Source organism: Coccomyxa subellipsoidea (genome assembly GCF_000258705.1).
Source record: "Coccomyxa subellipsoidea C-169, whole genome shotgun sequence".
In the NCBI taxonomy this organism is placed as follows: domain Eukaryota; kingdom Viridiplantae; phylum Chlorophyta; class Trebouxiophyceae; family Coccomyxaceae; genus Coccomyxa; species Coccomyxa subellipsoidea.
Window position 1 is genome coordinate 946823 of NW_005178040.1, and position 16978 is coordinate 963800.

Here is a 16978-nt window from a genome sequence, read left to right on the forward strand (position 1 = left end):
TTTTTGCATGTCCACGTACATAGCTCAAAACATTGGAGAAGCGGACACTGTCAGGAGGATTGGTGGGGTTCAAACATTTCAACAAGTTGTCAATGCTTTGCCAAGCTTGTCCTGTGAATCCTGCTTTGTGCAGTACAGCGTTGCCTATCAGAATGATGGCGACTCTATAGTACGGTATGCATAAGAAGTGACTCATTGATCAATTGGACGATGAGTAAAGTTAAGCTCAAACCCGCTGCCTTGGCCAACCTGTGGAACAGAATTCTGCATGAGGAAGATATTGGGGACCCTGCTTAGACTAGTAGTATGCCAGCTGCACGCTCTCCTGTACACAAATGTGGCACAAATAAGCTCCACAGGGCCTGGCCAATAGACTGGCATGTGGCTGTTGGCGCTGAGCTCACAAGATTATTACCAGTTCTTGACACTGTCAGCCTGTACTCATGAAGCTTCAAGCTTAGAGACTGAACGGCATGAATGGCATGCTTGTAACAACGAGTGGCAGTGCAGCTCAGCACGTGCTGACCTACCACTGGCCAGACCGGCCGCAGCTGCGCAGTTGCATGCGCATGCGCATGCGCGGCATGCCGGTCCTCGCAATACGGGTTAACCCAATGTTGAAAGCGCCGGCCGGCGGCATATACGGTACGTACCGGTGACTAGTCGGCTAGTACTCACCTGCTGAATCGGGCTATGGTGCATGCGTGGTCCAGATCCGCCAATTCAATTTGTAAGGGGCGCCGCGCGGAGAATTCAGAAAATTAGCATAGATCTGCGTGAGTACGGTACCTACCAATGGGACCTGCTCAAGAGATTCCACCAAATTAGAGAAAGAGGTATGCAGACATCAAGACAAAGCGAGCGCCAGGAGATAGGAGAAAGGGCTGCCTCGCAAATTGCACCAATTGCCACATCGCAGGGTTTCCTTATACCCCCTCAAAAAAGGGAGTTAAGAAGCCTGAATTGCGCGCGAAATCGATAACGCATTCTTCGGGCACAGAAAGCGATTGAGATGTTGTACTGCATGGAGTGTGCGTGCTATACGCTTGTAAGTTCGCAGTAGCGGCTGGCAGATTATACCTGATTTCAGCTAACGAGGCGCTGAACATTTTTACTAGATGGTGGGTCTCAGGCTCCCTGTCTTGGATGGCTTAGCCACGCGTTGGGACAGCTTTGATGTGCAGACAACCTCCACGCTTTATTGGAAAGGAGTGAAGTTCCTAGTACGGCAGCCAGATCGTGAAGAGGTCTTGTGTGAGCTGACAGTACGAATCACCTTGGGGGTCCAGAGGAACAACCACAACTCAAGGGTGAGCAAATCCACGTCATGCGTGCATCTCATTGGATACATCTTTACTTGTGCAACGCTTGTATTGGTCTGCCTGGACAAAGGGCACATCACATATGGCATCACGGATCATAAATAGCCTGAAGCCTTAGTGAGCAAGAACTCCCATGCCTGCACAGGTGCTACGGATACATCTGTCGAGTGAGGATGATGTTTTCTTGCTGCACACCCTGGAGTTCACTGAAGAAGAGTTCCAGATTCTGAAAGCGGAGCAGGGCATTCTTGTAGATTTTGGTAACTTCCCAGGGAAGATCATCGGCCTGCTGGAGCGATGCATCGCTTCACGTCATGAGGACGCACCAAGGTCAGCGTTATTATTGTGCAAAAATTCCTGGCAGTGTGCCTTGGGGAGATGAGCGTTTCTAGTAAGCTGCATGTTTAAGGACATTGAACTAACCTCTCAAACATGCTGACAGATTTCAAGCAGTGCTGCTGGCAATGGAAGCGACATCTGTCTTCAAGATTGTGGAGACCAACGACTTCAATCAGCTGCCGCACATCACCCTGGCTTTCAGGCCAGGCAATGATGCCACCATAAAGCAGTATCTGGCATCCCGGCTGTCTGAAGTCAAGCTGAGCAATGACAAGCTCAGCTCTGACCTCCACAAAATGCAGGTAAATGTTGCTCTCTTTCCATCATGAAAGTGTCATGAAATGGTATCCTTGCATGCCTCCTGCTCTGCTGCATGACAGTCGTTCTTGTCCTGGTATAATAGTCATGCCGTCGTCCCAGGGAGATATGGAGGCTGCATGCACAAAGCTCCGGGCAACAGAGGAGCAGCTGGTTCAAACAAGGGAGGAGCATCAGCGGTATGTGATGGAAAGGGAAGCAGATGCCATGGCCAACGCAGCTGCTGCGCTGCATGACAAGACCAGGGAGCTGGCCGAACAGAAAGAAGCCCTGGACAGGTGCCAAACCTGTGATCTTTTGGAACTCATCTTGCAAATAGCACAGATGATTTCTGCCTGTTACTAGGCAATAAAAAGACCATTACATCAGTGCATGGATTTGACAATATCTGCATCGATGGGGCCTTCACATCAAGCACTTCGTGCATGCGTTCCAGGATGCGTGCAGACGTGGAGGAGAGGCACAGGCAGCATGTGGAGGCGCTGCAGGCGCGCAACAGCAGCCTGGAGGCAGAAGCGCAGCAGCTGCGCGAGGCGAAGTTTGGCCTCGAGGCGCGCGGCTCGGAGCTCGGCCACCGGCTGGCGGCTGTGGAGGGAACGCTGGCTTCGCTGGAGACCGAGGCGGAGCAGCTGCGCGCCGCTGCGGCGGCGGCCGGCAGCGAGAAAGGGCAGCGCGAGGCTGAGCTGTCAGAGCTGCGCGCGAAGCTGCGAGCGGCCGAGGAGAAGGTGTGGTTCCGTCCAGTACTCTGGTTCCACGCGTGTTGAATGTCAGATGCCCTTCAAACCTTGTGAAAATTCAGGGGCATGCAGTGTGACTGATTTGGAGTCGGTTCCCTAAAGACTCATCGACAGACAGCTTTGCAATGTCAAGGTGCAAAGTCCTTGTGAGTCTGCGATCTTGCTGTTCCAGCGACCTCACAGTACAGTCCCTGCCTATGACTATGTCTAAATGCTGAGTGGCGGAGCTTTGTGCAATTTTGAGCATGTCGAGAAGAGCTAATCTGTGTCCATGGCCCTGCGGCAGGTGGCGGCTCAGAAGGAGGTGGTGGCAGAGCAGCGCGAGCGCATCAAGGACCTGGAAGCCGGCACGCGCCAGCTGGGGGAGAGGTGCGCCGAGCTGAAGGAGGCCTCGGCCGGCCATGACGAACGCGCGCGTGCCGCCGCCGCCGAAGTGCTCAAAGGCAACCGCATCATTGAGAAGTTCATGGTGAGCATGCATGGGTGCTCAGCCCTCGGCTGCCCGACCCGAGAACCTCCCTGGAAGCCCTTTGCGCCGTCTCTAACACCAACGCCTGCCTGACCTGAGGACCTCCTTTGAGGCCCTTGATCATGTCGTTCGCGAGGCCAGCCAAAGCCTGCAATGTGCCTGAAGTTGCCCCTGTGTCAGACGGCTCTGGAGACATGACAGAGAAGGCATTAGGTGGCAATCGGATGCATGGTATGGGACCACCACATGTCGTGCTGCATGACACACTCTATTCATCTCAGTCACCGTGGCGCCTGCTGCGGAACAGGCGGATCTGCGGCTTGCGCGAGAGCGGCTGCGTCGAAAGGCGGCAATCGTGGCGCGGCAGGAGGAGGAGGTCACATCCAAAGAGCGCGCCCTGGAGACGGCTGCCGTGGATGCGCAGGCGCTGCAGCACGCCCTTGACCAAGCTCGCTCGGACGCGGCCAAGCACCAGGTGAGAGAGCGCACATCATGTGCAGATCATCTCCATCTTGCGTGTTGTTACTGTCAGGACATGCCGCTTGGCAAGGAGGATGTGTGGATGACTCGTGATCGGTGTGGTGGTGGAGTTCCTTCATGAAGAAGCTAATGGTATTTCGCAGGCCGAGTGTGAGGAGCTGAGGATGAAAGTGGAGGACAGCAAGAAGCAGTTGGACAGCAATGATCAGATGATCAGATGGCTCAACAACCAGGTACAGTATATCCTTCGTTCCTTATCAAATTTGTCCACCCATGTTTTTCCTCCACAAAAGTTAGAAGAAGGATATCACATGGCAGCATTGCGTTGGCAATGCGATATGCAGATAGGTTATGATTTCTTCTGTTGTTCACTGCAGGTCAATGAGGCGCAGCTGCACGGCGCAGTCAATTCCAAATACTCCACTTACAGACCAGCGCTGACGGGTGCCAGCAACTCCTATGCCACAGGAGTCAGCACCAGGCTACCTCTGCGGTGAGCACTACAAATTCACCACTCCCCCTGCCAAGACATCTGGGGCGCATGCATGCGCGGTCATTACCGACCCCTGTCAGTCTCATGCAGGTGTGGTGCATGCGCAGGGTGACAAACCCGCCATCCTTCCCCCACACCTACGCTGAGCAGATGGCCAAGACACTGCCGGCCAATGCCAGCTGCGACTCCCCCACACGGCGCACCGCGCCAGCAGCTTCCAGCGTGCCCACTGCAGCGCTTCCCAGCAATGCACCCAGCTCCCTGCCCATGCCTGCCTCCCTGGCACCGGTTGGCAATGCCAGCAGTCAGGCAGCAGCTGCCGCCGGCAGTGCACCTGTCAGCAGAGGGTACACCGGCACCGTGCAATTTCAAAGCGCGGCTGGGCAGCGGCTGGCGGCTGGGGGCGGCCACCGCGCGGGGGCGTTCTCCCCTCCGCCTCTGGCACCCGTGCGAGGCTGATTCGAGCCGGTCAATTGCACGCGCTAGTTTCAAAGCTGGGAATGGTTGTGTACAGTGTACGCAGTTCCGGTTGAGTTGCATTGAGTCTTCAAGATGTAGAAGTTCCATGGAATTTGCCCAAAGATTGCTATTTTCTTATTTAGGATGATATTTTGCATGGGGCACAGATGGAGCTACGCATTCCATCTGGGCTGCAGGACATGTTTCTTGGCTGCAGCACAAGAAGAGCTCTATTTATAAATAACACCGTGCCATGGATTTCTTGCAGGAAGAGATGTGTCCACATCAGCATATCCCCCAAATTGCAAGGGGAATGCTTTAGCAAAGGGTTTGAGTGCATCTGTGAATATGTCACAAGTACTTGGCCGATCTGGCAGGGGTCACGACACAATGTGTCTACAAAGCTTGATAGATTGAGATGCAGCATCGATTGTCACTTCTCCATCCTTTGAAAAAGGGTTTTCTTTTTGCCACTTTTCCGTCTAGCCCAAAATTAAGTAAGTCCAGACGCCTGCACATCATGTCGAGATTGCAATCACCACAAGAACAATTTGAATTGACGTCCAAGAGTCGACTCATTCTGAGTCAAGGCGATCTAACTCGGTTTTCAGGGGATGCCATCGTCAATGCCGGTACACTCAGACCACACTCCTAATCACCTTTATCAGATCCTGGTGCCCCTTTCAATTCTTGCATTCTGGAACGCGACTAGGTTGTTGCCGGGGTGCAACGTAGCAGCTGTACGCTCCATTCTACACTGACTGCTTGGTGGATGCTTATCTTCCTTGGACTGACTATGCAGCTGCCCCAGAGCTCCTTGGTGGAGGTGGTGTGGATGGAGGTGAGGCTTTTTGTTCACGCAGAATCCGTTTTGCAGTGTTAACAAAGTCGTGCAGTTGACCAGAATCACGCATGTCGCATGCAGCCCAGCCAAAGGGTTGATCTTGTACTCGCAGCCATCCATGCGGCAGCTGGACCTGAACTTCTGGAGGCATGCAGGCGTCTGCCGATCGTGCAGGGGAGATCTGTGCGGTGTCCAACTGGTGAAGCACATATCACACCGTGGGTGCCCACTTCAACTTGCATATTCGGCATTGCCGGGGATGATAGCCAGATGCATTGAGGCTCATACCAATAAGATTGCCCGCTGCTGTTGCTTGTGCCACTTTGGAATACATGGGAGCTGTCAGCTGTGAGCAACTTTCTTCAAGATATAATGGGTGCTTTGCAGGGGTTTCAAACTTCCTGCTAAAAATGTCATACACACGGTGGGGCCCATATACAGCAGGCACACGACGGAAGAAGCAGCAAGACTCCTTACCAATGCTCACAGGTCAGCTTCCACATGCGCGCAACGTTCATGCACCATGCAATCATTCTAGCTGCCTCTTCTTTACCGCAGAATGTGATTCTTAGGTGGGGAAATGGCTGTCGCAGGAACTCCTTGAGGCTAGCTCAGGAGCATGACATCAAGACAATTGCCTTTCCAGCCATCAGCTGCGGTGTCTATGGCTACCCTTTGGAGGCAGCTGCCAAGGTGAGGAACACCTTCCTTAAGCATTTCTGCCATCTACTCCTCAATAGCATGTGCTTCTTACCTTAAGAAGAGTCTGTCTTGGCAGTTTACAATTGTAGGACTGTGTTGTGCGTGGCAGGTGGCTCTGGAAGCTTGCAAGGAGGCAGCAGGATCTGTGCAAGAGGTGCATTTTGTCTTGTTCAGCAGCGGGACATACAATGTCTGGAAGGAGGCAGCGGCAAGGTCGTTCACATCAGCCTCTGCATGAAGTTGCCGAAAGCATGGCTGTCATTGCCCAAGCAACCGTGGCACTGTGTCAGATCGCCGGGGAAACCTCCTTTGCATGAAATGTCTTGTGTCAAATTGGGCATCTGGTGGGTCATAAAGTGAGAGCTGTAAGTGAGAGCTCCAGTCCTGGAGGTCACCTCAGGACGGTCCAGCGCCAGAAAATGTACAATTGTTGCAATCAAGCGCTGAATTTTGTAACAACAGACGGCTGGAAAGATGTAATCACCGTTAAGGGCTGTCTCGATGAACCGACACTGCCCGTATGTATGTACATTCTGTATAGTGTTAGCAAGTCTGCTGGAGTGCAAATCAGGAGACCTGGTCATATGGCTTGGTCCAAGTTTCTTACGTGGTCACTGATCATCACTGACTGGCAGTCATAAAAAGTGCACATGCATGCAGTCCAGGTTCAATCCACTAAGTGAACATTGCAGTGCAAGTCACTTCAACGAGTGCGCCTGCGGCCAGCTTCAAGTTGAAGCGGACGAAGGCACTGCCCGAATGGCATTTGCAGCTAGCCCAAGCGCTCCAAATTGGCCAATGGAATGTTTGCAATTGGCTGCTGTCAGCCTCACCTGCCAGTCCATTCCTACGCTCATCCGTATGCTCTAAGATAAAGAGGAATACAGTCACAGGTCTGTGTCCATCACATGGTGCCAGCAGGGCAAGGGCATGTGGCTTCCGGTCGGCTTCCATGAAGGGTCCGTAATGTATCTAGAGAAGGCCAGCCATGTACGCGATCAGTACAGGTGGGCGGAGAGCACGAGGTTTACAGACGCGATTTAAACGCTCTTTGCGTGAAGTGTTGCCAGATATATCTGTAATGGAGATCGTCGATGTCTTGCTACACGAAGTGAGTGAACGAGGTGGCAGGTGACTAACTCGGTACTGACACCACCCAAGGCAGCGACAACACAAGTCGATCGGTGATCTCTGAGGTTGCTTCCATGCATGGGAGCGCCCGAATGGTCTGATCATATAAGAAACGCCAGTCAACTCAGAATATCGCGCAAGAAATGGTGGGTATTTTAACGTGCACAAATCTAGGTACCATCGAACAGCGTCGTTGAAACAATTATTACGCAGCACGCGCACTCCCACTTGCTCAAGCTTTGAACTTTTGTTTAACGGAAATATTGTGGACGTGAGTCTGAGCATCGCAAGATTGACGCGACGATTCCCAAGCCATAACCTTGTGTTCCTCGGAGTCAATAGTCTGAGGAAGGCGTTTTCCTTTCCAATCGCAGAGGGGTGTCAGTGGCGCGCAGAGGTGTCATATTTGAGGGAAAAGTGAGCTCGAGCAATGAAATCACGCTACCGAGAAAGGGTGCCTGGCTCCATCCAGGCTTGAACAGGCATTCTGGCTGCAGCGTACATTCAGACAGCCCGTGCATGCTCTAGGCCACATGATGCAATATTTCCGACGAACAAATACCCCAGCAGCATCTCCAAGCAGGCAGCAGGCCGCAGCTTCAGCTCCCACAAGTCCAGGCAAGAAGTCTGGAGGCTCATCAGACCTGGAGGCAGGCATGTCTGGCTCGCCAGTGCCAGGCCTGACCTTCCGCAGCAGCTCCAGATCCTCGAGTCCTTGCGCTGGAGCCTCCGTTTGCTCTCCAGACAGCCGGCAGGAGCTCTGTAGCCCCAGGACGGACCGCACACAGCCCCTACTGGCCGGCAATGTGCTGTTTGGCAGCACACCCAGCCAGAATCCCACCAAGCCTGGCACAAGGTACCAACCACTTTCCTGCTCCTGTGAATCTCATGTACGACAAGCTCTTTATCTCTTGCTTGATCCTGCACTAGCTGCAACCAGCATTCATTTGTGACTGCAGAGTTCACTCATCCTGGCAATCCAGCTGCCTTCTGTCTCTCATCTTGCAAAGAACATGCCATTCTGGTTTTAATTTTTTGTTTTTTAAATCATGATAAGTCTCAAAGTTCTGTGTGACGCCACAGGGGCAAGGAGCGGCATGCATGCCTGCTCATGCTTCTGCTGCTGCCGGCGGTCACCGGTCTGGCAGTGATGGGGGTGCGGCTGCGCATGTCAGAGGCAGAGCAGAGCGCTCTCGACACCATGCCGCCCCCGGGCAGGTTCAATGCCGCCCGATTAGGCGGCGGCAGCAGCAGCAGCAGCAGCAACAACTTCCCCTCAGCCAGCAGCCAGGGCAGCAGCAGCAACGGCCGCTTCTCCTTCCTGGACGGCGGCAGCTCTGCGGTGCTGCACAAGCACAGCTACCAGGAAATGCGCGAGCGGAACCGCGACCGGCTGCCCAAATGGGCACGGAGGGCTCTCAAGGCCATGGAGGATTTTTTAGCCAAGGACCCCGTCCTCAGATACGTTCTCTCCCCGGGGCCTGCGGCGTGGACATACGGGTGGCTCATGCACGGCCGGAGGAACCCAGCGCCACTGTGGGATGCGCAAACGTTTGGGCCACAGGTGGCTGAGTACCCCTGGGGGTCGGCGGACCAGCTGTGCAGCATTGTGAACTCCACGGATGACGTGGCGCTCGTGGGCAACGGGCCCCTCACCGACGAGCAGCGCGAGGAGATCAGCCGGGCCGGCAGGGTCGTGCGCTTCAACGCCCTCAATAATAGGTGCGCAGGACACCTGCAAGGCTTTACCTTGAGCAAGTCACCTGTGGGCTGACTTCAATGACAAGTGCTGTGTTCACAGAGCTAGGTACATCAACCTTTTTGTCTCTATGCACCAGCACATGATCTGCATATATTGCATTGCATTACGCCGTGTGTCTGTTTTGATGAGTGGTGAAAAGTGTGATTGGTGTTGCAGGATACCTGGGGAGCGAATAGACATCTGGCTGGTGCGCTACAATGGCATGGGACCTGCCAATTACTGGGGCTTCAAACAGCTGCGCTACACTGAAGCCGAGGAGGTGCGGCTCTGTTCACATGCTCTCTCAAACCTGTGTACACTGAGTCTCAGTACTGGGATCTCCTTGCACATGAAAGAAAGCCAATCATCACTGTCTCAGAGCAGCGTGCATGCATCTTTCAGTGCTCATGAAGTGAAGTAGCCTTACTTCATCTCAGCAGCATTTCCCCAGCTTAGACTGCATCTTGTGCAGGTGGTGCGGCAGGCATCTGGTGTGGTGTTTCTGGGCGGCCATCCCACTCGCTTCATGGCATACGCTGTAGAGGAGCTGCTCACCTGGTACCCCTTTGTGCCTGTGGAGAAGGCCATGCAGGTTGGCCCAGCAGCTGTTCCTCTTGCACCACCTGCTCGTTAAATTTCACCAGCATAAACTGCCACCGTGCGCTGTGCATGCAGTATGATTGAATTGATAATCTGTCAGAGCGGCAAAGTTTGAACTGACGATTGGTTGATGGCGCAGATCAACATCACTGGGTACTGGGATCTGTACAACCGAGTGCTGTCTGACAGCACCAGCCTGGCCAGGGCGGGAGCCATGCCCTCTTCTGGTCTCCTTGGTGCGCCTCCCTTGTCGTGTTTACATCTTCGCTGTCTCCCTGCATCTCCCTGATGCAGACATGCTCATCATTCTTGCAGTCTTAGGCTTGTTTTGCCCCCTGGAGGGGTTATTTTGCATGCATCAATGGGTTATCAACTCTTCAGGCGGCCATTGTGATGCAAAACTGCTATGACCTTCTTCTGTGCGAATGGCTGTCTGAGTGCTTGCCTCTGGAAACAAACATTTTCCTCACAGGCATACTGCAGCATTGCTGGTGTGTTTCAACATGTTGGTTTTGCGCATACAGGCGTGCTGACGACGGTGGCATGCCTGCGGCCGGACCAGAAGCTGCGCATCTTTGGCTTCAACTGGAACAAGGAGAACTGGTTCATGCACAAGATGGATGCGGAGCAGAAGATCATCCGGCGGCTGCTGGCAGGGCGGCAGGTGGAGATCAATCCGACGGCGTGCGACGGGATGTACACCTGCGACAAGCTCTGCGACGGCCTTTTCTACCGCCTCGCCAAGGACGGCGACAAGTCCGTCTGCGAGCAGAGGGTGCGCGCCATGCCAGTCCCATTATTAAGTACCTGTGACACACCTTTAAATACCTGTTAAATACCTCTTATAAACATGGTGTTGGTATTGGAACATGTGCGGGCCATGCAGGCCGCCACGTGCGAGAGATGCAGTGACTACAGGTGCCATTTCCAGCTGCTTGAGCAGAAAGTGTGCTATCCTAGTCTTTGGCTGCCAATGAGGCACCGACATGCGCGCCCGTCTCCTTTGGGTGTTCAGGCTGCTGATGGCCGACTTGGTGCACATTTTAGCGTAGTAGAGCTTTTGTGAGTGATGCGCTCGCTGATCTTGGGCTGCTGTGGGGTGCAGGCGAGGGAAGAGGAGGAGCGCAAGAAGAGGGAGGACAATGCGCAGCACGCGCGCAACCGTCAGCGAGCCATGGATGTCATGTACGGCGGCACAAGCTACAGCCGCCAGGCTGCCCTGGAGGCTTCCATGGGTGAGTGATCCCTTCTCCTTTTTATCAGCTTACTCTGAAATCTTTGTGGGACCCTTCAGGGCACATTGGAAAGACTTGAGACACCTCGAGCGTAGGTGCCCATGTCAAGGGTATTGCTGGTTGAGGCCATGTTGAGCATCAGTGCACTACACTAGCCTCAGTGATGTTTGTACACTAGTGCCAATACTGTCCTTTGGGAGGGCTGCATGTCAGGCCGAACCTCAGCATATCACTCTTTACCTGATGAGTGCATCATGCTCTCTGCATCTGGGTGGCCAGCTAATAGTTACTTATGCTGCTGGACTCCCACAGATTGTGACATGAGGAACAATCTGCATTAACTTAGAGCTGACAGTTGGAGGTCTGATTGTTTGCAGCTGCCAAGAAGGAGCGAGAAGCCGGCCCGCAGGTGCCAGATTGGGTGCTCGACAACAGCATCAAGTTCAATGGCAACGCTGGCGCCGCCGCTGCCTTGGCCGGACTGACGGGCTCTGCTGCCGCCGTAATAAGCAAGCATAGGGCCACATCGGTGAGTAGACCCATCCATGACATGGTACCAACTCCCGAGAGTCTTTTATAACACTTGGAACTCTGTAGTAATATGTGTCGAAGGGATGTGTTTCTGACTAAGAAATAAATCCCCTTGTATGCCTGTGGAGCCTTGCAGCATATTGGATGGCCAAGACCAATATCTGTAAGATTTCATAGGGTCTGGCACGCTCTTTGTTGAATCTACACTCTGTCAAGAGCTAAAGGACACGGTTGGTGTGCAGCTGCCCTTGGCGCTGGAGGAGAGGGAGGATGGCTTTCTGTACAACGAGCATGGGGAGCGGCTGGGCACAGCAGAGGCGCTGGACCCCACCTCATTGGCAAACGCTGCACAGGACTCAGAGCAGCAGGACACCTCTGGCATCCAGCAGCTGGCTGCTTCAGAAATGCTGGCCCTGCAGGGTGCAGACACAGACGCCGAGGCTGAAGATGAGGAGTATCAGTATTATGCGGACGATGATGACGAAACAATGGATGAACCCGCCTCAAAGCAGGTGATCAGCTCATGCCCATAATTTTTACTCGCCTCTGGTGCTGTTGAGATTTGCTCCAGAGCTGATGTGCATGTATGTGCGTTCGGAGGGTAGCATCAATGCCTGCATGTGAGCGTGTGTGACTTGACATGTGTCACTGGTGGAACAGGGCGCCTCGGAGGATCAGCAGAGGGGCGCGCAAGCAGCGCAGCAGCCCAAGGAGCTTGTGGCGGATGTGAGCGCAACGGATGAAGACAATGATGCACCAGATGAGGACATGTTGAACGAGGAACAGCGGGCCAGCGCGCAAGAAATGTCAAATGGAGTTGCCGGAGAGGAAGCATTACCTGTCAAGGAAGAGCAGGTCATCCTGGCCAAGAAGCTGGAGGAAGCTGCTGGAGTCTCGTCCAAGAAGGAAGTGGAGCAGGGTCAGGAGGCTGATGTCAGCGCTGAGGTGGCGGATGAAGCGCTGGATGCAGGGGAAGAGGAGGGTTTAGAGGAGGGCGAGGGAGATAATGAGGGTGAGGAAGGCGAGGGTGTAGGGCCTGCAAGGAAGCTGCTGAAGGGAAGTTGGGCACGCGCATTCAGATGATAGATCACCAGCAGTTCAGGTGCAAGTCATCGGAATCAGTGTGACTCATAAGCCAAGTGTGGGGTGGAGGGCCAATAGAAGAGTCTTGGAGCGGTGGCCTCAAGAGCTGCCCCAGCAAGGCAACAAAATGATGCAGTCAATCGGCAGCAGAATGATGTCAGCAATTATCAGACTGATGGCGCACAGGAGCGCTGCCTGGAATTCTGCGCATGCAGACGGCAGCCCAAGTGACGTGGCAATGTCTTGGTCAGTACTGTTACACCAGCTGCCAGCATGATGTTCTGCTGCTTTCTAGCAGTGGAATTGAAGTGGTACAGTGGTCTGTTCATCTTATTTGTGCCCCTCAAAATGTGTGCGCTGCCCCTGTTCTAAGGAGGCAGGCATCAAGGTCTTGAGTCACCATGTTTGCGGGTCAGCAGCAAACGCAGAATGTAACACATTTTTGTACATTCGTGAACCAAAGTCTCTTAAGGAAGCCATGGTCCTTGATCAGGGTAATATTTTAAGGACTGCTGTACTGACCGCAGTGGCATTCACGATTTAGCATCCTGTGTATATCTGGCATATGGGGCAGTATGCCATATGCTATATTCAGAGGACTGTAAGTGTTCGGCTGTGTTCTTCATGGGTGCAGACATGCCAAAAAAGACCAGCATCCTGAAGGCATGATGACCAGTAAGTCAAGATATAGGTGTTTTACAGGCAACTGTACTGCTGCTAATGGTGAAGACAAACAGCTACATGGTGCACGTTTGATGCAACTTGTCGTCAGAACTGTAACCAGGACAGAACAGACCCTGACATCGAGGAAAAAGGGAAAGAGCACGCAAGTCCAGCCATTGCATTAAAGTGCCAGCTGGCAGTCATGACAGCTGGCAGTGATCACTGCGCATGCGGGTACCTAGGCCTGGTGTGCCCGAGTGCGTGCACGTGCGCACGGATGACTTCAAAGAGCACAGGCGCCTGCAGGACTGCCTCAGTGAGCTATATCTAGGCCCCAGGCTGCAATCATGACACACTGTGAGTGCAATGGAGCGGTTCCAACCTTGCCACCATCGCCATGATGGAACTGCACCCAACAGCCTAATCAGGTGAGCAAGGTTGCCAGAACCACCAAGCTAAGAAATTCGAGGCACAAATAACCACCATAGGGAATTATTTGTGGTTCGTCCGGAACTGTAGGCGTTTAGCCGACTGCAATGGCTGGTGACGGGCTTGGCACAGGACCTGAAGGAGCTGCTCCGGACGAAATGGTTCTTAGGGACATTTGTGAGAACAACGTTGAAGGAAATACCAGCGCGGAGGTATTTGCAAACTTCTCCCCTCGTTTTAGACAGGAAACATTATCCATTATGCACATTATTCGGGCGCTTTGGCTGCTTTGTTTGTCTTGTTCTGGTGAAAGAACTACACGTACCCGAGGCTGATTTTCTCAAGTTGCCCACCTTGCTTCGCCATATAAGAGATGGCTAAATATTTGAACCTATTAATCTGCCTCATAATGGCATTCGCCTATTTTTGGGTGATCAGGAACGATGTTCTGCAGGGCGTGTAAAGCTCAGGTCCTGGCCTACGTGTATGTTTACCGCATGCCTTTTTGCCCACTTGAAGCAAAGCTACCTATACGTGACTCATCCAGTGTGCGGTTTCCTTGCCAGAAGCCAGTGGCTGCTCTATGGCTCTACAAGTGCTGCACCTAGCCATTCCTGGGTCTGAACCTCTCCTGCACATACCGTTTGCAGGATGCCGATCGTGCCATTGCTAAGGCGCTGCAGGACCAAGAGAGGGCGTTCATGCTGCTGAATGCCTATGGAGGGTGAGCCACAACTCCTCAGCACTTGCCAGCTCTTACAAATATGACTAAGGTTTTTTAGGTGAGCAGAGGGCCGCATGCTACAGGAACGAATCCCTTACATGCACATAATGCTAAATGCCCCTTTACTGCAGGGAGAATGGGTGGCAAGAAGACCAGAGCTCAGATGATGACGAGGATGACGACGAGGATGGGGAAGGATGGGTGGAGGACGACGGGGAAGCGGCGGAGGATGCCAGTGGCGAGGAGAGCGGGGGTGAGGGGGAAGAAGATGATGCAGCCCTGGCGCGGCGGCTGCAGCTGGCAGAGGACCGGGAGCACTACCGCAGGCTGCTGGAACTGACTGGCGCAGGTGGGGCCACTCCTGCCTGTCTGGCCTCGTTGTACACAAAGACATGCAGACATCAAGGCAGAGGAAGCGCCAGAGATAGAGCTACCTTGCAAAAGAACAACGATCACTAAGGATACAATGGTCTCTATCTTGAGGAGCAGTAAAAGAAACGCCTACACTCTGCCATAGGCCTTGCCAGCCTAGTGAATCTGAGACACCATGCAATTATCTAATTTCTTGCCTTACTAGGCTTATGATGATAATGACTTTTTGGTGCAGATGGCGGGTTGGTGGAGGAGTACAATGAGGACGAGGAGGATGGCTACATGACAGATGACTCTGTGGACCCTGACAACATGACCTACGAGGTGGGAGCCACTGTTTCCATGTTTGATTTGGGCTGTTGGGCTCTGCTGCAAGGTCCTTCTGTTGTCTAGGAAAGCACCTTCCAGTGCAACAACCGAGTAACTGCTGGCTTTGCGGATCTTAAAGGGCTGTCTGTCATGCTTGTGCAGGAGCTGCAAGCCTTGGGGGAGGCTGTGGGCACGGTCTCGCGCGGCGTCCCACAGGACATCATTGATGCGCTTCCCAACGCCAAATACACCAGCCGCTTCTCAGACGCGCACCCGGCTGACGGTACGCGCGCTCATGAAATTGCATTCTCCTGTTCAGTGAATATCTTGGCGAACCTGTCAAGGCAACTTTGCAATCAACATTGTATGGCACTACAAGAGTCTTGAGGCATAAATCAGGGTATTTTATTAATGGTATTGTTGTAGCCGAGCCGATTGTTGTGCGTGATTGGGATGAGCGAGGAAGGAAGTGCCTTCAGTGCATGGCATTGCCAGCTGCTGATGTCACATGTCTGGGACATGCGCCAGGCAAAGAAGAGGAGGAGCAGTGTGCGGTGTGCCGGATGGAATTTGAGGCTGGGGAGAACGTCAGGCTGCTGCCCTGCTCCCATGTGTACCACCCAGACTGCATTGGCCAGTGGCTGCACATCAACAAGGTGCTCCTGTTGGCTTGCTCTCTTCACTGCCAAGAATGCATATGTTTCCCTCACACTACTTTCATTCTTTTGTTGCAGGCAGCAGAATACAATCAACATGTGCTGAGTTGTGTGCATGCCATTGCTACTCATGATGGCTGCATGTCAGCTGAATGTTGGATGGAATGAGGAAGGGTGCTTACTGAGAGGTTCTCATTCGGTTTCACTGCCTTGTTGGGTGCAGGTCTGCCCAATCTGCAGCCAGGAAGTAACAAAACCAGCTGGCAAGTCGGATAGTAAACCCAAGACCGTCCTGGAAACGCGGACCACCAACAAGTGAAGCCCCAAGGCGGCACGTGCTGACAGTGCAGTCATACCCAAGCGCTCTGTGTCAGCTTTGTACATGTTTCAACGCTTGGATTTGCTCTATGCAATGATGTCGGACCAGCATCCGTCTGCATTGCGAGCCTCCACTAGTATTATGGTCGGGACAGTTTGTCCCTTTGCTTGCAGCAAGGGTTTTGGCTCAATGTCGAAATAAAGCCAGCGTATCTGTGTCAAAATAATGGCTTTCAAACACTGACCCCAGAGCAAGCCTTCTGGAGACGCTACAGCCTGGAAAGCAAATAACGCTGTCGCCTTGAAGCGGCTCTGTACAGGGAGGGAAAGCGAAGAGGATGGGTATATAGGTTGCCTGTGAACGACTGGACTCCAGCCTCTGGATACTTTTTGGTTACCGCAAGTAGTTGCAAAGTATTATATGGAGCAGAGTTGGGTAAGCCCTGCAAAGGTTTTATGGAACCAGTAATCCTGAAGTGCATTGTAAAGAGTGCGGCACTCCACAAGCTACGGTATATATGTATCCCATGAAAGTTCACCAATATGGTCGTGATGGTTGATCAAATAATGCCCGCCTGAATCCTGGTACGCTAGCAAGCCAGCCTGGCAATGCTGGGCCGGCAATGCCAGGGTGGCAGTAGAATGCGATGAGCGCGCATGCAGGTTGATCGTGATCATCATGATATATATGCTCACAAGTTTTTCTCACTGAGGGAATTTTCTTTGAAGCTGGCATGCCGCTTGGCACAACATGAGAACCAGCTGGTGAGCCTAATGATTATGATCAGCGCTGATGAGCCCTGCCAAGCCGTTGCAAAATGCCCACAAGCCCAAACCCAAACCAGCATGGGACAGAAGCAGCTTCCATGCAGCTTCAGAAATCCAATTTAGGAATACTGAGTAGAGGCAACAGCCAAACATCGACCTGCCAACCCGGCTTCCAGGACGTTCCTGTGCCTCGATGCATTGGTCAAGGCGGCACTGAATTGCGCACGCCATCTTGTCACCGACAGGGTTGTTCGC

At 53.2% G+C, this 16978-nt stretch overlaps 3 protein-coding genes across 3 annotated transcripts; all 3 read left to right on the top strand.

The window, feature by feature from the left end:
- Positions 1-1172: 1172 nt before the first annotated feature.
- COCSUDRAFT_1459 (hypothetical protein) lies at positions 1173-3901 on the top strand (the record flags this gene model as incomplete). Its single annotated transcript, XM_005650293.1, has 8 exons — positions 1173-1310; positions 1468-1652; positions 1765-1963; positions 2082-2257; positions 2416-2704; positions 3003-3185; positions 3493-3660; positions 3809-3901. Coding segments are annotated over 8 exons (1431 nt in total), but the record flags the coding sequence as incomplete, so codon positions are not given.
- Positions 3902-5413: 1512 nt separating this feature from the next.
- COCSUDRAFT_64843 (A1pp-domain-containing protein) lies at positions 5414-6658 on the top strand (the record flags this gene model as incomplete). Its single annotated transcript, XM_005650294.1, has 5 exons — positions 5414-5458; positions 5574-5679; positions 5849-5950; positions 6055-6154; positions 6273-6658. Coding segments are annotated over 5 exons (482 nt in total), but the record flags the coding sequence as incomplete, so codon positions are not given.
- A 1292-nt stretch (positions 6659-7950) lies between these two features.
- Positions 7951-15956, top strand: COCSUDRAFT_60820 (hypothetical protein; the record flags this gene model as incomplete). The annotated part of the gene is made up of 16 exons (XM_005650295.1): positions 7951-8150; positions 8378-9016; positions 9213-9315; positions 9508-9627; positions 9775-9871; positions 10160-10410; positions 10741-10870; positions 11248-11399; positions 11644-11913; positions 12062-12430; positions 14227-14300; positions 14432-14649; positions 14908-14996; positions 15144-15264; positions 15510-15637; positions 15861-15956. The coding sequence occupies 16 exons, from the start codon at positions 7951-7953 to the stop codon at positions 15954-15956; spliced, it is 3057 nt and encodes a 1018-aa protein (XP_005650352.1).
- Between the last annotated feature and the right edge of the window lie 1022 nt (positions 15957-16978).